This window comes from Oryzias latipes, chromosome 23 (assembly GCF_053564925.1).
Source record: "Oryzias latipes strain Hd-rR chromosome 23, Olatipes_Hd-rR_3.1".
NCBI classification, from domain to species: Eukaryota; Metazoa; Chordata; class Actinopteri; order Beloniformes; family Adrianichthyidae; genus Oryzias; species Oryzias latipes.
Genome location: NC_136259.1, coordinates 7,062,427 through 7,087,228, shown reverse-complemented (window position 1 = coordinate 7,087,228; position 24,802 = coordinate 7,062,427). Strand labels below are relative to the sequence as shown.

At 41.0% G+C, this 24,802-nt stretch overlaps 1 protein-coding gene across 1 annotated transcript; it reads left to right on the top strand.

Annotated features, from left to right (window-relative positions):
• The first annotated feature begins 226 nt into the window (after positions 1-226).
• lrrn3b (leucine rich repeat neuronal 3b) lies at positions 227-22,722 on the top strand. The gene is made up of 2 exons (XM_011490918.3): positions 227-599; positions 19,029-22,722. The coding sequence occupies exon 2, from the start codon at positions 19,427-19,429 to the stop codon at positions 21,554-21,556; it is 2,130 nt and encodes a 709-aa protein (XP_011489220.1). The 5' UTR covers positions 227-599; positions 19,029-19,426; the 3' UTR covers positions 21,557-22,722.
• Positions 22,723-24,802: the final 2,080 nt, after the last annotated feature.

The window sequence follows — 24,802 nt, the reverse complement described above, 5'->3', positions numbered from 1 at the left end:
TGATCTTTTTTGTTCTTACAAATTTATAACTTCTCTCCTGCAAATGTATTAATACTCCTATGTACATCTCCACATCTGACTCCTTCACGCGGATATTTTTTGCAGTGTGCTTCACATCTAACAGTGGCAGATGAGAGCAGGGCTTCAGGGATGTGACCGACGGCTCCCTCCAGCCAATCAGAGCGGCGATACCGCCTGCCTCTCTGACGCCATTGGCTGTTCTCTGGAGAGTCGTTTTTTTTTTTTTTGGCTAATATTAATGACTTGCCGAGGAGACGGCGGCGCATCTATGTGGTCCGCTTGACACTTGATGAGAGAGAAGAGATGCGCCCTTAACACGTGAACGTGAAGGGCACCAGTCCTCATCCTTCTCGGACTCTTTTAGATTTGATTTTTCCCTCCTTCATCCAGAATACATTTCTTTTTTCTTGTCTTTCTGTCCACGGAGGAGAACTGATTTCTCATCAGCTGCGTGAAACGACCACACATTGTTGCCTGCTTTTTGCGCGCTGGGAGGCTTTCTCTTCTCACTTGATGGGAATATAGACGGAGGGGGTGGGGAACAAAAACATCTTTATCCGCAACCATGGTTACATCAGGTAAGTTTGAGTTTTATTTATCCTAAATGATCCATCTGGATTCGGATCCATGTCGCATTCCCTGCCTTTGCGCATCGTTTTTTCATCCTAAAATGTGCCAGCGGATGCTCCGTTTAATCGGCGCAAACCTCCCATCAGGCTGTTTGGTGGCGTTTGAAATGAGAGGCAAACATTGCAGACTAATTAGGCTGATGACCGGCCTCAACCCCCCCCCCCTCTATCCACCCCCTGCCCTCCCGTCAGAAGTGGAGAAGGCGCACTTTTGCAGAACTATGCGGGATGTGCAAATTCCGATTTTTTTTCCCGATTACGCACAAACTCCCCATAAAGAAAATGTATTTTTGCGATTTTTTTTTTACGTCCAGACCTCCACCCTCCTTCTCCACCTAAAAGTCCCTCTCTCATAAACCTTCCTGTTGCAACCAGAGGAGGCAAAAAAAGCATCCAACTACCATCATCCGCACGTCCACAGCTCCCCCCTTCCACGAAATTAACCAAACGCCATCATCCCTCCACCTGCTTCTACACCCACACATCCGGGGTGGTGGAAGTGATGCTAGGAAGGGAGGAGGGGTTCACTTATTCCTCAACTGCTGCTCCTTAAAAATGTCCAAAGTGTCTCATCATACCTTCAGAAAACAGGATCTTCAAGCTTTTTAGGCTGACTTTTTCTAAGCTTGTGGTTATTTTTTTATTTTAATTTTTTTTTTGGCCTTCCACTGTGACTCATCCAAAAAGCTTCTGGTTGAAACCAGCAACACCGAACCTCCTTTCTGTGCTGCACTCCAACTTCAAATGCTTCTCTACACACATGACATTTGAAGATAAATACGGCGCAAACCCCCCCCCCCGTACCCCGTTTTGGCGGTGGGTACAAGCGGGTGACTTCATTTATTCGACCACATTTGTTCAAAGCAAATCAATATGACACGTTCGAAAACAAATCATATGCTTTAAGTGAGTGGCTTTTGCGAATTGCCTATTGATCTGCTTGTGAAAGAACACCAGCATCGGTGGTGGTGGAAAGGTTTTTGCGCCTGCAGTGGCGAAGCAGAGGCTTTGAGAGCATGACAGGCAGCACGGTGTGGGTGTTCCATATTAATTCCCTTTTTCCCAGCAGGTTTTCCGTGGCGTGAGTGGATGTGTGGGTGCCCAACTGCACGGCTGCTTGGGAGTTAAGTTTTGGGTGGCCTTCTTCAACCGTCTCCTGTAGTGGCAACTGTTGCCAATGACTTGATCAAAGACGCTCGCAGAACTGCGACAGCGTCCTGTCCTCACATAGACGGGTTAAAATCAAATAAGCCGAGCCAGAGGACAAAAAAACAACTCGGAGAAGGGGATGGTGTGCTTGTTTTGGCTCTGGCGCATGGCGTCTGGCCCTAAAAACAGGAAAAGTTGCAGATGAAAAGACACATTTGATGACTACATCCTGTGACATTTTGGTGGGTTTTTTGGTCCGTATCAAAGGTCAGGATGGGAAGCAAAGCTCCCTTTTCTGTCCAGTGACATTTATTTAGCTTGGAACCAAATCGCAAAAGAAAAAAGAAAAAAAGCTTGTAGGAAAGAAAAATCAAACCTGTCAAGGTGTTTAGACAACAAACGAAAGCTCGGAGCCAAATCACGGATAAAGACATTCGTCCATATTGCAGTTTTCACCATGAGCAGAGGAGGAGGAGCGCTGCTGTGCTGTCCATCTGCTCTGCGTTTGCATTAATGCATGCAGGAGAGGCTGTCAGTGCTCTAATGAAATGGTCGGTGATGCTGTATCATTTGTCAGATATTGATGAAGCTGCAGAGACACGCATGTAATTACATTCGCGTGGAGCCCGAACGGGCGAAAGCGGCTTCCGTTGCGAGATCCTGCCGAATGAAAACAACAACAAAAAAAACTGAGGAAGTAGAGCGCGTCAAACCCCGTGAAATCCTAATAAAGAGGCCCGAGCTCGCGATAAATGCATTTCAGTGGCATATAATGATTGATTCTGTCTGCCGTAGGAACTTATTCCCCGCAGGCCCGTGGCCCCCTTGACCAGCCATATTTTATTCATATAAATATAGATAGCTGTGCATCTCCGAGGCAGCACGCACGCCACATTTGCACCTGCAGATTCAATTTGGCTCTGACTTTGAGGGATACGCCGCTGGCTCCATTCCCCCCCTGCCTGTCATCCCCTCCTCACACCTCCCTCTTTCATTCTAGCTAGCAGCTAGACATGAAACATTATGCAGATTTTTGTCAAGAATGAGTGCGATTATGTCGGGGGGGGGGTAGAAATGAGGGTAGGAATGTTCGCTACGCCTTTGACCTTATCAGCAGCAGCCTTAAGCTGGATACCTTGGTTTAATTTTAATGGATGCAGCACTATGCGAATTAGACAAGGGGACCGGCGCTGTGCTCCGGTCGAGCAGCCATTATGCCAATGAGGTTTCTGTTCCGTCTGTTTTGGTGACGGTGTGCCGCTCAGGTGTGTGGGGTGTACCTGCAGTACCAAAGGGGCTGCATGCGAGAGCTCCCCTCCCTCAGCCCAAGGGCACGTCCTGTCCAGAGAGGAGCCAAAAAGAACCAGAGAAGGAGATTCCTGTGGTTAATTCGGAGCATCGATTTTTACATTAATGGACGACGTGCCGCTGATTCATGGTCGTGCAGGCGGGCAGATGTGAGGCTTCCACCAGCTCCCACATGGACGCGCACGGACCGGACACACACGCGTGCATATGGCGGGGCTTCATTATGCATACATGCTCAGAAGGTTCCCTTTAATGGACTCTTCCTTACCTTGGAGGAAGCATAATAGTAAATCAATGAGGTGAAGGGCAGAGGGAGGGACAGTTAAGCCTTCCGGAGGCCTACACCCAATATGGAGCTTACCCGGAATGCATATCAAGCCTGATCTTAGTCCTACAGGATGTCAGGACACTTTTATTGTCACTTTTTTCTGATATTGAAAAATAGGGTGTATTTTCAGCCTTCCTGGTTGCTTCGCAGTAACCAGGAATAGCTTCAGCCACCACGTGTTATAAGGAAAATAGATGGATGGGTGTAATTTTAAAGCCAACCACGAAGGATTTAGTGACATCTGGCTACAAATCGTCACACTGAAAATATATTTCTGCACATTTTTTCATTCCAAAGCACTTAAGGCAATCCTACCCATTAAGGTTTTTATTCCGCCAGCTATCCTTGACCCGATAGATCCTGATTACCTGGATCAAGCATATTCAGAACCTAGAACAATCTGATGGAACTAATCAGCGGCAAATAAGGAAGAAGTGGGTGGAAAGCAAGAAAAGTTTTCGACTTTGAGCTGAAGGGTAGGGTAGGCTGTAAGCTAAATACTGTTTTGATCTTTCAGGGACAGATCTGTAACTGGACTCTCATTTTTTGTTTTTCTTTAACCCTTTGGCACCGGAGCTTTAGCTCTAGTGTTGACGTTATTTGTTCTACCGTAGTTTATTTGATTCATTCCAGCAGATTCTGGAGCGGAGAAAAGTAGCGCTCCGCAACACTTTACAGTCGTGAAGTGCTTACGCAATCAATGTAGATCAGCTAATTCTGACACTGAAAAAAACGGCTTTGTGCCATTATGTAAAACTTTACGAACACGTGTTGCATAACGGCACAAATCCAATATGAAAAGCTGCTTTTTTCCACATCTGAATCAGCTGATTTATCTCTTGTGCTATCTTCTGGGGTCCAGATGACCCCACCCTTGCATTGACGTGATATCTCTACCATGACAAAGGTGGATAAAGGTGAAAGGATTTCATGCAATCCATGGACACCAGTGAAGATCACAAATCATTGAAGAAAAAAGGTTCAGTACACTGTCTAGTGGGTCTAGATGACCCCACTCCCAGCGTTAATGTTGGGAGTGGGGTCATCTGGACCCCACAAAATAGTACAAGTGTCATGCTGTTTGCGTAAAAGGTTGCAGATTTACAATATATCAATGAGCGTGTGTTTTTCAGGTGTCGTCAGTGGAAAAGGGTTATAATGCAAGAAAAATGTTGGAGGCACACACCTTAATAAAGGTGTACATGTCATAGGAACAGTGTAGCAGAAATACATGCAATAAAAAAAGTGCAGGAGGTTATAACAAGTAGTGTTTAGGACAACTTTTGGTACTTTATGGCACCACAAATATAAACAAATATAATTTGAATGAATTGCTTTTGATGTATTATTCCTCTGATATTAAACGTTAGAATTGTTTTTCCTATATATGTAACCAAACAAGAATGGTGTCTTTGAATCTTTCAGTAGTTTCAGCTGATGTTTTGGATTTTGGGTTAAGGCCAAAATGTGTTTGGTGTCAAATATTGTTAAACCTATAACTCTGGAGACGGTGACGCCTAAATATCTTTTGACGTACCGTAAATCTTTGACCATTTACGCACTCGATGTAAATCAGCGGATTCTGACTCGGAGCAGAGCGGCTTTTCATATCATCTTTGCACCGATATGCAACACATTACTAACGTAAAGGGTTGAATTACGGTAAAAAGCAGCTTTTTTCCACAACAAAATCAGCGGATTTACAGTAATTGCATTGTTGAAGAGTTGGGGTAGTAAAGCTCCGGTGTAAAACTGCTAAACTATCAGATTTGGCCAGTTTGACAAAAGACTTCACATGGCTGTTGGTGGAATGATTTGCTTAACCCTGTGCTATCTTAGATGACATTGACGTGTTCTCCCTACCATGACAAAGGTGGATATAGGTGGAAAGATTTCATGTAATCCATGGACACCAGTGAAGATCAGAAATCATTGAAGAAAAAAGGTTCAGCGCACTGTCTATGGGGTCTAGATGACCCAAATCCCAATGTTAAATTGCCTAGGATAGCACAAGGGTTACACGGTGTGAAGCCAAAGGCAACTGACTGTACTTGGTCTGCGTCACAACCCAAATTCATGATACTCCTGCGTTTCATAAGTCTTGTCTTTGGGGTTTCCTGTGAAAACAAAACAATATAACCAAACTGCCATAACTTAAAACCTTCTATGTCTGTGTATGAAGCTAAGTTGATTCATGGCATCTGACCTTATTGTCTTTTCTGAAGAGAGGACATTAAGTCCAAAAGCCATGACTCAACTCAGTTACTTAGAAGTCGATGGAAAGCATCTATTTCTGAAGGGATCCAAATGACTACTTTTACTGTAGTAGCCTAAGGATATGTCCAAGTTTAATTTAACTTTCAGAATGATCTGTTTTTAAATCTGCAAGGTCAAAGTAGTAGTTTAAAGAAAAGTTAAGATTGGAGGAAATGAGTTGACGAATGGAAGAGATATGGTGCAATGGGCAAGATCCAGGGAAAACAAAATAGTAAATGGTGTGTACTTATATAGCGCTCTGCTACCTTCCTTCAAGGCCCAAAGCTCTTTAAGCTATCGACACACTGGGCATTTGACACACTTAAGAATGTGCTGAATGCAGGCTCTTGAATGCAAGTATAGCCTATGGTGTTAACACTGGACAAGCAGGGAGAGGCTTCTTTTTTTTCCTACAGTTTACCAGCACACGTCTACCATCAATAGCTAAATGATGCTTGCAAAATCTAGAAACTGTGCAAATCTTGCTCCAGGCTTTTCTCCCCTACCTCTTTTCTGATATATGAAAGACTTGGTGTTGTAAAATTACGGTCCGGCACAAATCACAAATATTTATTTTTCCTCCATGATCAATTTTCAAATGGTTGGCACTTGTGTGAATTAAAAGGGACCCATCCTTACCTCACTACCAAGTCCGAATCACTGTTTGGTCAAAGTTCGACCTGGTTTGACTTTCAATGCACGTTCAATGGCTGCGTGTTCTGACCGTAGTCAGAAAACGGTCGTAAAAACATGCATAGTGTGTGAATATGAGAGTTTTGAGTGCAGAACCCAGAAAACATGCATGTTCACACGTTTACATAGACTTTTCATTGGTAGTGGCTGCTTAAACGCACACTTTGACCATAGAGCCCCAAAACGGTCATCAAAACTTGCGTAGCTTATCACGAACATGAGAGTTGAATGTGGAAGCCTGAAGATATCCTTTTGCATTGACTTTTCATTTCTGATTGCATGCGCGTTGCCGAGGGCGATGTGAGTTAAACTTTACAGTCCAGTCGAGCAATACGCACATATATTCACACACTAATGCCGGTTCCTTATTCTGGCACTAACCTATAAGGGGTTAAGGCTACTTTCACAGCAATGGATGTCAACAACAGTGTTGTCAACAGTGGAGCTCTTTTTCCATCAATACATTTATTTTCACAAAGGACCCAGCACAATTACAATTTTCTCATTTTAAGAAGGCATTGGAGCCAGGATCGTTTGTACCCACTGTTGTGGAATGGAGGTGTGTATGTGCTGGGGCCACGCGTGTGTGTGTGTAAGAGACAGGAGAGAGGGCATGCAGCGAGATAGGGAATGAGGGGGGCAGTGGGGGCACGCATTCATGTTGTGTGTTTTGGAGGAGGAAGAACGGTAATAAAAGAAGGCTTCCCCCAGAATAAATGCTATTGACTCTTTATTAACCTGCTCTAGAGTATCTGAGAGTCCGAACGGGGAAGTGAAGCCCGAAGGAGGATCCGTCTTCGGCCCTGGAGAAGCCGGTCTCCCCCGCGCTTCTTCTGACCACAGTCGGAAAGGAAAAAAAGTCATCGCGGGAAGGGTTCAACACCACGCTCGGCCATTTCGCTGGAAATGTTTTCAAAAACCGCCCGGTTGCGATAAGAGCCCTCGAGTTTGGCCTGAATAGAGCCGTCACCTCAAATATGAATCAAATTGGTGACCTTGCTTCCCTTCCACTGACTGGTCTCAGCAGCATCGTCCGCCATGGTTGATGTTTATGTTCTCGTTCCCCTCCCGCCTACTTCAATGCAGAATGATGACGTTAGTGGCGAATCAATGACGTACAGGTCGGATTCATGTGTCCGTTCAGACGGAGGTCGTATTTGAAAAGATCGGATGCGTATCGGATTCAGGACCACATACCCAAGTGGCCTGGCTCGCATTTGAAAAGATCGGATCTGTGTCGTTCAGACTGTCATGAAAAGATCAGATACAGGTCGCATAGGGGCAAAAAAATCGGAATTGGGTCGTTTCAGCCTGCAGTGTGAACGTAGCCTATGAGTCTTGACCAAAGACACTTCAAAAGGAAACAGGAAACAAACTTGCAATATTTTAATCAGAGGTTGATATAACACTTATAGATGCAAGGAGGCTGTTAGCATGATAAATGAGAATATGGTTTCTGAGTCAAAGACTCACTTTTTCCATCCTTCCTTTCCCTTTAGGGTCATAGTGTTAACTGGAAACATAAAGAGAGAGGTTCAGCATTGGATTTAACAACAGAGACTAATGTGAAAAGCTAAACGAAGAGATCCAGAGTTCGAAATAGATATTGAAGGGTTTGTATTTTTACGAGACTTGAAGAAAACCCTGCAAGGCTTATTACCGGAGGATCAAAATTCCCAGTGAACCATCTCTACAATACGCCGGCTATTCTCCTGAAAGAGGAGGCAATTCAGCTTTGCCCTACTTTCCACTTATGTCTGACCTTTACGTCTCCCATCCAGTTTTACCACAGTGATTGTAATGTCTCAGCAGATGCAATTCTGCCTTGTTACCGCTTAAACCGTGCCGGCCTCATAATCAGCTCCCAGAAGGCCTGAGTGCTGCTCTGCAAAGACCTACTGTATATCTTGTAAGTTTGGCTACCCGAGCCCATTATTTAGGATCTCACGTGGTGCCCAATAGGGGGATTTTTTATTTTTTCTATTTTCACAGGTCAGCTCATTTTGATGTTGGACCATCAGTGATTACCCAAGCTTCCAAAAAAAAAGTAAATCCCTCCACACCGTTGGTTGGCTGAATGAAGCCTGTCCAGGCAAGGATGGAGGATCTAGAAACTAATTTCAGTAAACACAAAACAAACATTTCCGACAGGCCTAAGATATCCTGAGCCAAGCTTTCCGTACAAAGTTGCTAGGATGAAAACGGTATCAAGCTTGATGGTGTGCGCTTGTTAAACAAAAAGTGGCCATACCTCACTCGTCTCTAATCAAACTGCATCGATGCCATTACCGTCAGCAACAGCTCTGGTGTTAGTGTAATGGAGGTGTCCCGGTGGGAAAGTAGGGAGGTGTGTGTGTGTGTGTGTGGAATCTGCCAAGATGCAAAGGTAAAAGCTTTTCACCTTGACAGTGGGTGATCCTATTAAACGTAGCCCCGGCCCGACGAGTCTGCTGCCATTTTCATGATGAGAGCAGATGATCTTTGGGCGGCGCTGCATTCATCAAGATAAATTCCTAACATATTTTTTGAATCCCCATCAAAAAACAGACACATAGGAACGGCCAACAGGGTTAACCTCGACGTCCAGTATTTAAATGACGACAGATTCAATCCTATCAAAAATGTTTTTAATGAACCACAGCTGTGAATAACGGGGACTGAATGAGTATCCGTTTTTTGTGTGTCTACAGCTACCTGCTTTTTCATGCAACATTGCCATAACACATTTTGAAAATATCTGCTCGAGGACATCAAGAGCATCAATCTGAGAAGTGCATTTCCATCCACTCGTCCTTGATCCTTAATTTGCAGAAAATGTAGGAGCTGTAGGAAAGAAAAATACGTATTAAATCATATTTGAAGGTGAATAAATGTGATTCTGTTCCACCTATAAAGCGATAATAATTCTGTCAAATTGATCTTTTATCCCTCCGGTACAAACGTGCCTTCCTAGACAGCCGACACTGCTTTATTTAAAATTCACGGTTGACTTTATTTTCTTCCTCAGAGTAGTGGTGCTAGTTTTGAATAGATTAGGAATATTCAATTTTCGCTTTTTACTGATTTACAATATGCAGGGAGAATTAGCCAACACAATTATTTATTCTCTGATAATAAACACTTCATAAAAATAATTCAAAATGGTTAAAAAAACTAACTAAATGTTTAATCTTTGGCTGATTTAGTCCACAAAATATTAAATTCGGTTAAATTCTGAGGTGACTGTTGGGTTGACCCACTTCCCCCTAAAAATGTACATGTTTAGGCTCTAATAAAACAAATATGGTTCTTTAAAAAAAAAAAAAAACCTGCTCAAGCCCAACTCGGTGGCCTACAGGTAGAGCGTCCAACCTGAGACTGGAATTTTGTGGGTTCAAACCTATAGTCAAATCACAATAATGACTTGAAATAGGACCCAATGCCTCCCTACTTTACACTTTGGGCGTTAAGCCACCAAATGGTTTCCAAACACAGCTCACCAATCTAAGAGAGACAAATCCAGAGAACAAGCTTCATGTATCTAGTTGTGTGACAACTAATGGAACTTCAACTTTAAAGAGCAAAACAATAATCCATTCATTTTTTTTAAACCCACTTAATCTCATTCAGGGTCAGGGAGTGGCTAATGCCCATGCCAGCCACTGTTGGGTTAAGGCGGGGTACACATAGGACAGGTCGCCAGTCTATCGCAGGGCAAACACCAACCACTCCAGGCAATTCATTTAATAACCTTTGGTGTAAAATCAGACTTTTATAGGATTGAAATCAATGGAAAATTGCTTTTCCCTACCACCTACCCCCTAGTGTTCCTTTGGAGAACTGCAACATTTGGAACTTCCTCTTTAGGGAACTCCCATGCTATGAGCCAGGCTTTCGTTTTCCTGTTTGTCCCCACATGCGTACACAGGGTTTCATCCTGTTGCCCATTACATTTTTTTAAGATGGCTGTCAGTTGTTGGATGGAAAAGTTTCTACATGAAACTCTGACCAAGTGTCAGTGCTGCAGATGCGTTTTTAGTGAGATGTGTAAAAAACGGCAAACGCGGTGAGATTTAGAAGGTGCGGGTTAACCATGTAAACTGGTATATAAAATAACTGGTGATCTCAACATGGGCGACATGTTACAGTCTGTCACAGGCTCTGATACACTCATGGTCATCCTGAACAAATATATAAAATGCAGACAATTATAAGTCGAACTATTGTACCAGTATTAATGTAAAGAGTAGTTTATTTCACACTTTATTAACTGCGTTCACAGTAACTCTAGAACTTGTAAAGCACATTTACAGTATCTCTGTAACTCCCAACCTTGATGCAATATGAAAAAAAGAAAACAGTTTGATACTGCTAAAACAAATGTCATCATTACTACACAACCTTTTTTAGTAACTTAAAAACAAAACAAAAAAACGTACAACACCGCTACATGCTGCATTGGCGTATTCACTATAACGCCCAACCAAACATTGGAACATGCATGTTCTCCCCGTGCATGCGTGGGTTTTATCAAAATGTCCCTAGTTGTGAATATGGTTGTGTGATTGAGTGCCTTTGCCCACTAGTGGCTGGATTAGGCTCTAGCACCCTCGTGACCCCGTAAGGGTTGAAATGGATGGATGTTAGTATTCACAGCTTTCATTACTTTGCGTTTCCTTTAGCAGCTTCTTTTTTGTTGGACGTCAACAGCGTTTGTTATGTCACTGTGGTCTTTGAGAGGCTAACATTTCTGATCCAAAATCAATTTTGGGAGACCCGGTTTCTTAATCCCTTGTTTGGGGGCTAGCCGTGACGAACCAAAGGTTCAACAGATGTCAAAACAAACATGTCTAGCGTGGAGAAAAGGACTAGAAACTAGAACTACACAAATCCTCAGTAGCTTTGTTTGAAATGTCTACAGAGTAAGTACATAAGAGTCTTCAATATCGATGACAGTAAGACATCTCCTTACCTATATCGGTGTAGATTCTCAGTCATCCAGATCATGATAAAATGAAAAGTACTGAAAAATCAACTGGACATTCAAACCAGAAATTTTGTCCAGTTGATTTTTTGTAGAAATTTTAACTCCTAATCAATGTTGCTCATCTTTTGACATATATGAGGAAAACTCGCGATATGCGATATTGGTGATTAATATTGCGATAACGATATCATTTGCGGTATATAAACAAATATCAAACCAACCAAAAACATCATTTCCATTTCAATGCAACAGTATAAAAATTATACTCCAAATGACCCATGTCGACATAGGAGTCAAACATCAAACATAAAAGGGGTCATTTGATTGATCAAGAGTGTAAACGGGTCCTTCCGATTGGTTAAATGCATAAAGGGATTTATTTCATTTATTCAATATTTCAAGCTGCCATGAGTTTGTTTTAGCACATTTAACCCTTGTGCTATCTTAGATGACCCCCCCCCCCCCCCCCCCCTTACTTTGACGTGTTCTCCCTACTATGACAAAGGTGGATAAATGTGGAAATATTTCATGTAATCCATGGACACCAGTTAAGATCACAAATCATTGAAGAAAAAGGTTCAGTGCACTGTATAGTGGGTCTAGATGACCCCACTCGCAATGTTAAAGTGCCTAGGATAGCACAAGGGTCAAGGTAACCATTTATTGCGGTTTTCACCATCTTTTGCGGTATCAGCTTGATGTCGCGATAACGATACATTTGCGGTATATTGTGCAGGCCTATTAGGCAGTAGCATTAAGGGTCCTGCCCTAGGACCCACACTGGATGAAACTCACTCCACCCCCTGGGAATTGAACTCTGACTTTCAATGTGCCATCCTTAAACACAACCAACTGAGCCATCCAGCCACTAAGACGTCTCCTTATCTACTGAAAACAAATAGATGAATCCTGTAGCTGTGACATCAGGAAAGGGGGCAGGGCATCCAGACGTCGCCGCCAACCTGCGACGAACCAAAACATAAAACACAAAAACCAAAGACAATGGGCAAACCATGATACCTGTCTTTGTCTGAGAGATGAAGATTCTGGTGAGTAGACCTTGGCTAAACCAGGATCCTTAAAAAAGCAATCCTCAACTTGTCTATGTGAAAAAAAAGAGACACAAGAAGGCTTTACTTGCAACTCAACACAGGACTTTCACAAATCTTTTATGCCTCCCCTACGTGTCATATTTAAGCACATTTATTTTATTTTTCGATCTGGTTCGTGATAGTTTCCTTCTGAGCACTTAAATAGAAAAAGGGGCTGAAACCCTGCACCATACAAAGGCTGAGGCTTGATCATGTTTGTTGCCCGTGTCAATCGGTAACTGACTGCGATCGGCTGTTTCTAATAACTTCAAAGATGGGAGTTCAAAGCTCCTCTTAGCTTGATGTGAAGTTTTTAATGGTGGCAATTGAATCCGGTGGTTGTAAACAAACGTTGCTGTAGTTCACATCACTGAAGTTGCTTTGTAGTAAGGTGCAGGATTTTCGTCTGAATGTAATGTTCACATCAAGAACTAACATCTGCCAAAGTTAACAAAAACAAACTTAAAAAAAAACAAAAAACAGCAGTAATCTACTGTAATGGAGCTGCTGCTTTGATGCTCCAACAACCGCCTGGCTCTACCTTTTCCTCCGAGCCATGACTAAACACCTCAGCCTGACCTATAAAAGGCTCCAACAGCAAATGTCACAGCTTGGGTTTAATGTGCGAGTGCAGGTGCAGATCGGGTCACAGGAAATCCTATCTTAAGCCCCCTGCCAGGTATTTGCAGGTACCGTCTGGACTTACCTACACTTATAAACATCCATCTTTGAAATAATTTTGCCTAAAACACACAAACCAAAATTTGCTCTTGGATGACCGTTCATTGCTTTTATTTAATGCCGGAAACCAAAAAAAACTTTTTGTTTTTGACTGGATTCCAAATCGTTTATCTTCATGGCCGCATTTCCTCTAACAGCAGCGGTCTTGGGGGTATTTGTTGCATCTATACTGACACTTAGACAACTTCCTTCCCTGCAAGTCACTGTGTCCTCCAGATATCCCCCCTCCCCTCCTTTTTCTGCCTTTACTAATGGGTTTGTGTGGACTCCATAGGCACAACAGTCACGCTGCAGAGCCTCCTGAATATAGACTAGCTCTTCCCCGAGCCCTGCATAATGCAGTTGTGCAACACCAAACGGAGTGTGCAACCTCATGCAGATGAGTTGGAAAGCTTACCTAACTTGAGTTGGGCTTAAAACAACAACTGATGTTGACATCTGTTTACAAAATTCTTTGATCAATTACCTTAATGCCATTTATTGCATCTCTGTGAATAAACAACTGCGCTATCGGTCTTTATTCCATGCATTGTTGTTTTAATGGATTAAAATGCCTTATTCTGTTATAGTGCTATATATTGGGTATAAGTCTCCTTCATAGCGAACCACAACTGGTTATAAACCCTGGAGAACCCACAGAGACATATTTGGTGCTTTTTTTTTTCTTCTCACAAAAAACATAGCAGCAATTAATTGTTGCTAGCAAAAATGAGCAAATATTTTTTTTTTTAAATAACTTTAACCCTATATAACCATTCATTCTATATGAGACATTCTATAGAGACCCCTATCTCGTTAGCATGAGCCAAAGTTTGTTTAAAAATCCATTGTACATAACTTGTTTTCTTCCCTGTAGCTCATTATCCTTCCAATAGGGGTGGTAGAAGGACTTTTCCCGCTCATTTCAAAATGGCTGCATCTGTGAAATTTAAAAAACTCTTTTGGCAGGAAAAGCTTAGCTAAGTTTTAACGCTTTATGGTGAGAATAAGTCATCTTTTCCTTTAATTCTTTAAATGATTACTTTCTGTATTGAAAGAATGCAAAATTTGTTCATAAATAATGCTTTATAATACAGTTACATCATGTTAAAAAGGTGTGGCTCACATTTGAGACAGTGGGTAAATAAGGGGATTTTTTTCTGACAGTCTCAAACTGACCTTGTTCTGAGCAAAAACGCACCAAATAACCTAATGTATCATAGCTGAATCTTCAGATCTGTAAAAAAATCAAAGCACAATTTTATTTGGTGGATTTCGACAAAAAGGTTTAGAATAAATCGTTATTCGAAAAAAAAAAAAATATATATATATATATATATATATATATATATATATATATATATATATATATATATATATATATATATATATATATATATATATTAAAACAAATTCTTAAATGTCTTGGTTTTTTACAGGGTCAAAGGCTCTAAAGAAAAATGTCCCTGGGTTCTTTGAGGTTAATTAGATATTTGCTTAAAATAATCAAGAGTTAATCACTTCAGGTTAGATGTAGACTAAAGTGTTTGAAGATTTGGTAAATCAAACCGATTTAGGAAAATTAGGCATTTAAATGGATTAGTTTACTACCCAAGTGGAAAATGAAATAAAAAAACAAGGTTTTTTTCATTTACATTAATATATTTGATGCAATCATCTGTCATGTGTTTGAGTGTAATATTTGAACCATCTCCCCAAGCTTCATGTCTAACTGCGCTCAGGACTCCTAATGCTGGGTGTGTCTATACTTATGTCGTTTTTTTTTGTTTTGGTTGTGCCCCAACTGACTTAGAAATTACAATTCCTTCCATTGTTAAGGTGGACACTACCATTCAGCTTTTTGTTCTACAAAGATTTGATATCAGCACAAAATATCCTGAATTGATTTTCAATCAAGCTTTTTTTTGTCCTACATTTTATTAAATACATGTCACCTTGGCTGGTTTAAATACTTAGTTCCTTGAAAAACAATATAGCCGAACAATAGTAGTTTTAGAATTGAATTTTTTTGCCATTTTGTTGTTTTTGACTTAATTCAAACTGAACGGTCAACAAAAAATTAAATTATGAAGTTGTTAATGTAAATCAACATTTTTAAGAAAGATGTGAAAATTAAAAAAGCATGTTAGATTTGTTATTTTAAATACTTACTCAAATAATCTTTTGATATATTAAGAGTTCCCAGTGGTCTTTTAATTATGATTGTGCTGTTTGTAGCAAAAAAAAAAAAAAAAAAAAAAAACTGTCATTTTGTAGGACATAGTTTCTGCAGAGCGACATTGGTTCATTAGAAGTTCACCTCTGGGCAAAGAGCAACCCCACCCACACTTCTCCTCCCCTTTGCCCCTTTGTTGAGATTCTGGAGCAGTGAGCTTGCCCCCCACGTATTTTCTACATCACATCTTTGTCAAACTGAAGGGTTTTGTCTGCTACTGATTTACAATGATTTGATTAAAGAAATACTTCTAAATGCAATTTTACACTTAACATTCTGAATTTATGTCCAACACCATCAAATAAAAAGTCACGTGTTAAAAACACAGTTTTCAGCTGATTAAAGTGTTTCAACAATGTAATCCTTTCATTTGCCAACTGTGAGGAAGAAATCACGCGATCATTCTTCTTGTACCCTGTTCTGTCACAGGACCTTAAAATGAAGTCATTAACATCTTTTTCATGTCATGCAAGCTACTGGGTGAAGCAAACGCAGTTCTATTCAGAAGACGAACATAGGCCTGAAACTTTTGTAGTGAACTATTCTCCTTACTTTTTCCTTTGCTCTAACTTAAGCTGCTGGAGTTTAAACAATGTAGTTGGAAAGGACACAAAGCAATTGAAAAACACTTTTTTTAAAACCTTTAAAATTAATGTTTTTATATAGTTGTAATCAACACAAACAATATATATGTTTTAATCATGTTTTTAACATGCGTTTTTTTGGTAATAAATGTTTCTATGTGCTTCCAAAGTGGAAAAAGACACATGAAAAAAAGTAAATAAATCTAACCTAAAATGCACAATTAGTTTAAAATAAGTCAAATAAAACATAATTTTGGAAAGAAATAAAAAAGAAAAACTAGAAATTTTGACTCTTTCCAGATATAGTGTTATATATATTTAAATAAACACATTAAATAGACAGTGCAATATACAGTATACGAGGAAAATACAGTTTGAGATTGCATTGAATTTGGACCATTTTAACCGTTTGAAACCAATATCACCAGCAAAACCCAAATAACATTTTAAATGTTTACAGGATCAATGTACAGTATTTCTCAGACAAAAAGGGTTAATAGAGATCTCAAATAAAAGAGATTTTACAAAAAGTTCTTTTTTTTTTTATTATCTACCACTATTTGTGTGAGCACTGAGGATGTGTCAGCATGTGTCAGATTGCTGATTGATGTATTTTATCCACTTTAAAATCACTGACTCCTAGGGCAAATCAAATAAACTGTATTTTCTCCTTCTGTCCTTTAATTTAAAAATGCTGGTTCTTTAAAAAAAAAGCCATCATGCGTTAAATCCACGCATACCAAAATGAATCCAAAATGTCCCCACAGGCATAATTACAGTAGAATTGTCTGTAAAACAAATAACAGTACACCCTGTGACAGCCACCCGCCGTGAATACACAATGTAGCCGAGCAATAACAATTAACCTGACCTCATTACGCCGCTGGTAATTGTGATTACAAAAAAAGAAAAACTGATGCAAGCACAGGTGAGACCCTGAGCTCTCCAGGTTGAATTACAGAGTCGGCGCTGCGCTGCCAGGGTGCGGATTGACGGCGTAACCCTCACCGAGCCGCCGGCGCTGAGGGACAGAGGCTAAACCCTGTTTATCAGAATGCTCTGGGTGCAGCGGCTTATTGAAGTGCCAGGTGCTTTTGAAAAATAATACACCCCCAGACACAGCCACCGCCTCCTCTCTGATCTCGCTGTTTACGCTGGGTTGCACATTTGCCTTACCCATCCGAACCGACCCGTGCTGAGCAGCGAAAGCAGGCCTGGCCTCTGCCAGCAGGAGGAACCGCAGCCTCTTGAACTCAGCTTTTCCTTTTTATTTATTTCATTTCCTCCCCACGCCTCCCCCCCTATGGCCACTGAGGTGGAAACGGCGCGGGCGATGAAATGAAATCATTTCTCCCCTTTTCTTGTTCTCACTTCGCGCGGCCGCCGTCACACTCCTTCCCCCCGATTCTTTCCATTTCACCCCCTCCTCCCTCTTCCTCCTCGATTCTTTTGACTGTTCCCCATTGTGGTCCGCCTGATGTTTTAGGTCCAAAATATCACAAGCACCATCAAACCCATCTGCTCAGCAAGAGGCAGCCACATACGACGAATTACATGGTACACTTCAGCTGTGGAGTGGAAGAGGCACTGCATTAAAAAAAAATAAAGGAAAATCTCCATCTCACAAACCAAAGGAGACCGTTGTCTCTTTATATAAAGAAGATTACACTCAAAGTTGCAGTTGAGTATCTCTTTACTCAAATCACAATGAATCAGGAGCAGACGAAAAAATGATCGTATTTGTGGCGTCATAATTACATCATAAGCCTCCTGTCCCGCTCTATTCTCATGTACTCACTTGTGTACAACTAGATCAATGGACGTCTTCCATCTCCTCATCTGAGCTGGCATCTGACTTTAAACTGTACGGTTGGATAGCGCCAATATTGCTCTCCATTTTTGTTGCACCGGTAATATTAGGATGGGGGTGTGAGGGGCTGTAACGTAGCAGGAGAGTGTGTAATCAGATGCATGATGGGATGTGGGGGCTTACTCTGCACCAACAGATTTTGACAAAAAGCTGACTAATGAAAAGACCACTAAAAAACGCTTTTACAATAGATCAAAAGATGATGGAAGTGACATGGAAAACATGTTACATGTTATGGACTTACTGCTAGTTAAACAAAAGAAGCTGATTCCATCACCTTTTTGTTTTGGGCTTTGTACTCTTGATAGTTCTTCACTTTCATCCAGGACTCTAAAAATTAGTCCCAATTACAATAGATTAGTATTGTGATATAGATATCTATTGATAGATATCAATAGATATCTATTGTAAACTAGATATGCACATTTAAAGCAGTTTGAGAGTGTCTCTTTGCATCAAACAGTATAAAGCTGCAGTTTTGGACTGGACCGCCTCACTCTTAGAGATGCAGTTCTTTTATCAATAATGAAATTGTCACTTTCGACTCAATGAAGCTAAAGCAAAAGCTATTCATCCCATAAAACACAGCTTGAACACTTATTCAGATGTAAAATTTTGCTTCACAAATCTGTATTTTCCACAAGAAAAACACGTTTCTTTTATGTCCGCCGGTGATCACCACGGTCATCAGTGAACTGATTTGTTGCTTAACACTGATATACAAACCACATTTGTGTCAAACTGTTTGCATTTTCTTCTTGAACTAGTACCTCACGTTGAGTCCAGTTGGACATATCTTGACTTGTTGCTATAGTTACTCACATCTTTCAACGTCTTCAAAGCTTCACTCAAAGACTAGTGCATAAGCTCTGGGACGTCTGCCATTTAAAAACCTTAATAAACCTTTCTTTTGCCAGTAGTCAGACTCACCCCTGCTAACATCCAGATTTAATGCCATATAATAAGGGCAAATGTGGTCCAACCTCAATATGAAGCCTAAAAGGTCAAGCAGATATAAACCTGTTATTTAATGTTTTGTGGAGCATGTTTAAATGTCAACAAGCGCCAATGTGCCTACTATAAATATCAGTAAACCCATTTCTTTGTTGTATCCTGATATTATCTGATCACGTCTACTGTTATTTAATACTCACAACGCTTCTCTTTTCTATCACAGGAAGGAATGGACGGTGCTGTGGACTTTGGAAGCTTGTGAAGACAATCTATGAGGACATTCATCTTTAAGCAAGCCTTCATGGATAATAACACAAGTGCTCAGTACATAGGATTTTAGTCATTGCACCAGGTTCCCCCTTATTTTTTCTCCATTTCTCTCCTGTGTGCTACTTTGTGTTTGCCCAGGAGCAACATTGAGTGATTGGTCTTTACGGTCAAGGATCCCTACAAAGAATCATCAAAAAAAGACTCCAGGCAACCTTGTGGTGGTGCATGTGTTGGTAGATGAGGTGGTGAGTCAGTCACCTTTGCGGCAACAGCAGATGATTCATCATCTGTGAAGCAGATAAATCAGACTTCATCTAAGTACGATTTCCTATTGGAGACAATCAATCCAATATGAAGGACGTGTCATTTGTGGATTGTCTCTTAATCGGCTTGGCCATGGCCTCCTTTGTGGTAGCTACAGAGGTAAGGCCTTACTGCCCAAAACTCTGCGTCTGCGAAATCAGACCCTGGTTTTCTCCAAGCTCAGTGTACATGGAGGTGCAAACAGTTGACTGTAATGATTTGGGACTGTTTAGCTTTCCGGAAAGATTTCCACTGGGAACACAAGTACTATTGCTGCAAACTAACAACATTGCCAAGATTGACAATCCTTTGGATTACTTGGCCAACATTACAGAGATTGATTTGTCCCAAAATAACTTATCTTCCATCAGTGACATCCATCTGGGCAATCTTTCGCAGCTGATATCACTTCATATGGAGGAGAATTGGTTACAAAGGCTACCGGAGCAGTGCCTATCCAATGTGGCAAACCTTCAGGAGCTCTATATGAATCACAATCTCATCTCATACATTTCCCCGATGGCTTTTCAGGGCATGAGCAACCTTGTGCGACTCCACCTCAATTCTAACAAGTTGACAGTCATTCAGAGGGAATGGTTTGAACCAATGCCAAATCTGGAGATCCTAATGATCGGTGAAAATCCAGTTCTTTCTATTGACGATATGAACTTCAAACCTCTGAGCAACCTGCGCAGTCTTGTTCTAACCAGAATGAACCTTTCTCACCTTCCTGAAAAGGCTCTGACAGGCCTTGACAAGTTGGAGAGCATTTCCTTCTATGATAACATTTTTCCTGAGGTGCCTCATTCTGCCCTGAAAAATGTAAAAAATCTAAAGTTTTTGGATCTGAATAAAAACCCCATCGCACGGATACAGAGGGGAGACTTTGTGGATATGCTTCATTTGAAAGAACTGGGGATAAATAGCATGCCAGAGCTGGTTTCCATTGACAGCTTTTCCCTCCATAACCTCCCTGAGCTGACCAAAATTGAAGCCACCAATAATCCCAAACTTTCTTACATCCATCCTAATGCGTTCTACAAGTTACCACGACTGGAAACCCTCATGTTAAATGGCAATGCTCTGAGTGCCCTCCACAGGATTACTGTTGAGTCTCTCCCCAATCTCAGAGAGGTCAGTATGCACAGCAACCCCATTCGCTGTGACTGTGTGGTTCGCTGGATGAATATGAACAAAACCAACATCCGTTTCATGGAGCCGGATTCACTGTATTGTGTGGAGCCCCCAGAGTATGAGGGCCAGCATGTTCGACAGGTGCACTTCAGGGAGATGATGGAGATTTGCCTGCCACTTATTTCACCAGAAAGTATGCCGGGACACATAAAAGTGGAGAATGGCAGCTCAGTGTCTCTCCATTGCCGGGCCTTTGCAGAACCAGAGCCAGACATCTACTGGATAACCCCGTTTGGTACCAAATTCCTGCCAAACACTGTTTCAGACAAGTTCTACATGCACCCGGAAGGAACATTTGACATCTACGACATAACCGAAAACGAGGCTGGTGTTTACACCTGTGTAGCACATAATTTGGTTGGAGCAGATATGAAATCTGTTTCTGTAGATGTGAATGGATATTTTCCCCAGGCCACAGGTGGACCTTTTAAGGTTGAGGTCAAATCAGTGGGGACACACTTCATTCTAATAACATGGAAGGCCAGCCCAGGTACACTGGCCCCAAACATCAAATGGTACACGGTATCCGACGCTCACCATCCCGTCCAAGTGTTTACTGCCCGGGTTCCTTCAGACATCCAGACGTTCAACCTCAGCCACCTCAGCCCCGCCACCCAGTATAAAGTATGTGTGGACATCCGCAGCTTTCACTACAACCATGACAACAAATGTGTCAATGTCACCACCAAGGGATTAGCGCTAGCAGCCAAGGACAAAGAAAAATGGCATCCAAAAGCAATCACTGTTATTGGAGTACTCTTGGCGGCAATCGTAGTTTGCTGCCTGTATATTTATGCATCTCTGCGGAACCATCACCTCTACCGGGACGTAAGGAAAGGCGACTCCAAAGCTTTGTTGACGCCTGTTGAAACTACCAGTGTGCACTCTTCTTTCTTTAAAAAGCTGTGGGTTTCGGGTAAGGGACTGCCAAGTGGTGTGGAAGTTAAAGCCACAGTTATTCATGTATCTGACAATGCATTTTAAGAAGCCACGTTGTGCTGAACACTTCACGCCAACCACAGTCAATGGACAATGTTTATGAGCAGGGGTGAACAATGTACTGTTTTCAAAAGGCATACCCAGTGCTGATCCCCGGTTTGGATGCACCAATTGAAACTATGGCCAGACTGGGTTGGAACACTTGCATCGCAGCACAGGTGGTGGCTCTAGAAGCATTACATCAAGCCAACACTGAGAGGATCTATTTATTGCAAATAGATATACTTCAGCACCATTTATCCAGAGACACAGACAAAGAAGGTGAAGATGACGAGAAGGTGAAGATGACGATGATGGTCAACTCTCCTGTAATTGACTGTTAAATGTGTTCAGAGTTGTGGAACTGTCCGTGTGGTCCCAAGCAATACCGTCTGTGCTTTGTCAAAACATCCATAGACGAGTTAGAGAACCAGTAATAACACCTGTCTATTATGGGAAGGGAGATTTCGTAGAGTAGACAAATAACAGTTATAATGGTGTAAGCCTTTTGATGAACTATACCCCCCTTTTTCTATTTAAAAATGAATTCTTGATTTTTCTTGGAAATCTTGTTATATATTCTATTATGTTGGTGTAATGACAAATCCTCTGTATGTGAACAATTTAATGGGTTTTAAATTACAGAAAGGAGCAGACTACTTTTGATTACAGCATCACATTAAGCTTAATGAAATTCAGCTACAAAATGGGTATCTGGAGTGCAGATTTGCAAACGGGCTGTTTATGTTTTGTCGCATTGGCGACCGGAAAGAAATGGAGAACTTTTTGACACAAAACTCAATATAAGACGTTGATTATACCCAAGGTGAGTGATGTGTTATCTGTTCAAGAAGTGGTCTCTTATACCCTGGTAAGTGCCTACACCAAGAAACTAAAGAAAACAAGGAATAGAAGCAAACTTATCAGAAAAAGCAAAACTTGCTCATGTCTCGTTGGCGAATCACATGCTATACTTAAGTACGTTTAGTGGAAATACTTTCTCAGTATTTTTAGCATACATATTTTAAGAAGACATTTTGTTATTGCTTTGGGTGTAAAGTTTAAAAGCCATTTTTATAATAGCTGTATTATATGTGATCAATGGGCACAACAGGCTAATTAAGAAAAGCGCTGCGAAAAAAAACAAATAAATGTCATTGTTTGTTTTACAAGTGATTGTCTACTTTTTCCTCTCATTTTTTCTTTGTTCTTTTACCATATTATCAACTATTTGTATTCATTCACAGTGGTACTTGAGGTGGGCAATATGATCCAAAATTCTGTTTTGAATCAGTACTTATTTTTACCTTATTTTGAAATATTAATGAAAAAAATATATACTTTTACATTAGTTTGCAGAAATTCAGCTTTTTTTGGGTTGCATTTATTTTTTATTTCTGCTGGTTTCTCTCCTCTCACAGATAAAACGTTGTCAACAGTAATTAAATTCGACATTAAAAGTTGCCCAAAAGTGAAAAATTATTTAAATCTCCCTAAAGGAATTTAACTCTGCCTAAACTTTTTTTTTTTTATTGGATAAGTGGCATTTATTTTCCTAGAAAAGTTAGCAGTATTGTGTAATTATCAATGCACAGGAGGTGCTCCTCCTCAGCATTTTTCATGCCATATTTGGTTAAAGCCCACATGTTTAGTTCTTACAGACACTGGGACTTAACAAACTTAAGCTGGTATTACCAATTTGGACCAGATATCCTTTAAAACATGTTTTAAATCATTGAAGTTGTGTGTTGGCTAGAATAGATATAATAGTGTAGCTGCTAGCTTTCTGGGGCACTTATGGCAGAGGTAAGAATGTCTGATAGACATTTTAGTTTTTCTGCAGTCTGGCGGTAACCTTTTAAACATTCTTGTGGTCAACTAAGCTATGAATTGCTCACTTTTGAGCTTCCTTAGCTTGTATATTCACTACAATCCACCCCATGCATAGGAGTTGGAATGGTGTTATTGGGAGGTAATTGAGCATTCTTCCCCCTCCAAACATGGGTGAGTGGTGTTCATACTAAAGAGCTCCATTTGGTCTTATTTGACCACATGACATTGTACCAATCCTCCTCTGGCAGGTGAGACGAAGCGTGCCATACAGTTTTTTTTAACCCCTTTTTTTTCAGTCCAAGCCGATTAGTGCTGTGATAAATGGGAAATCCTTGTCTGACTGTCAGATTTTAGAAAATTTGGCAATCAGATGGTAATTTGTATGGACATCCTACTTGCGCCCTGCGAGCACTGACATATCATCTGCAAACACCACACAGCAACTAACATTAGTCCAATATACTTTACAATACTCTTACTACAAGCGCAACAATCATATGTTCCATTTACACGATGAGCCTCAAGGGAATTGCAAGACACACCTGTGCTCACCTAATATGCACCCACTCCTGTCTGTGACCCTCCACGGACCGGTACAACTCAAAGATCCACAACACCGACCCACAACACCCAACCCCTCTACGAATTCATGTGAATAGGGCTTAAGTCCACTGGATGATCCATCCAAACTCAACTGTAGTTAATCACATCAAAGTTCACTTGTAAGTGAACTGCAACTTTAGTTTTTTTTCTGGATTTGATCCTTTTGTCCACATGTAGCGTTCACACCAGGAATGTGATGTGCATTCTTGAACGCGCCTCACAAGCCTGTTAAAGCAGGTGTTCTAGTCGTTACTACTGCATGTCCACCACTTGGTATGAAATGTCAAAGTGGTGCAAATCTTTCTCCAGACTTTGGCTTTCACAGCTCTATTACGATTTATGAAACTCTTGGTGTTATTTAATTCCAGCCGGGCACAAACCGCAAATTATTTTCTCCTCTAATGATCAATTTTTAAACGGTTGACAGGTCCCGGTATTAAAATGGACTCCATACGTCACTATCAAATCTGAGTCCCTGATTGGTCAAAGTTCAACCTGATTTAACTCGCAATGGGTGTTCCATGACAATGCTTTTTTCTTTTGTAAAAGGTCGTAGAAGCTCGCTTAGCAATGTGTAAAAGCGAGTTTTGAACACGAAAGCCAGAAACATCCATAGACATTTCATTGAAAGCGAATGCACTTTGTGTGGTGCAGAGGGTGATCATTGAAACGTAAAAGTGTGAATCCTGCACATCTGCTGAATAGATAAGACAAGCAACTTGCTTGGAATTGTCAGCTCCACTCTGAGAAGAAGCCAAAAAACAAACAAAAGGAACAGCAGTCATTATCTGCATCATTAGGAACACGTTTGTCCTT

Excerpts from the sequence above, each read along its gene's own strand:
- lrrn3b (XM_011490918.3), top strand. The coding sequence starts at position 19,427 with ATGAAGGACGTGTCATTTGTGGATTGTCTCTTAATCGGCTTGGCCATG.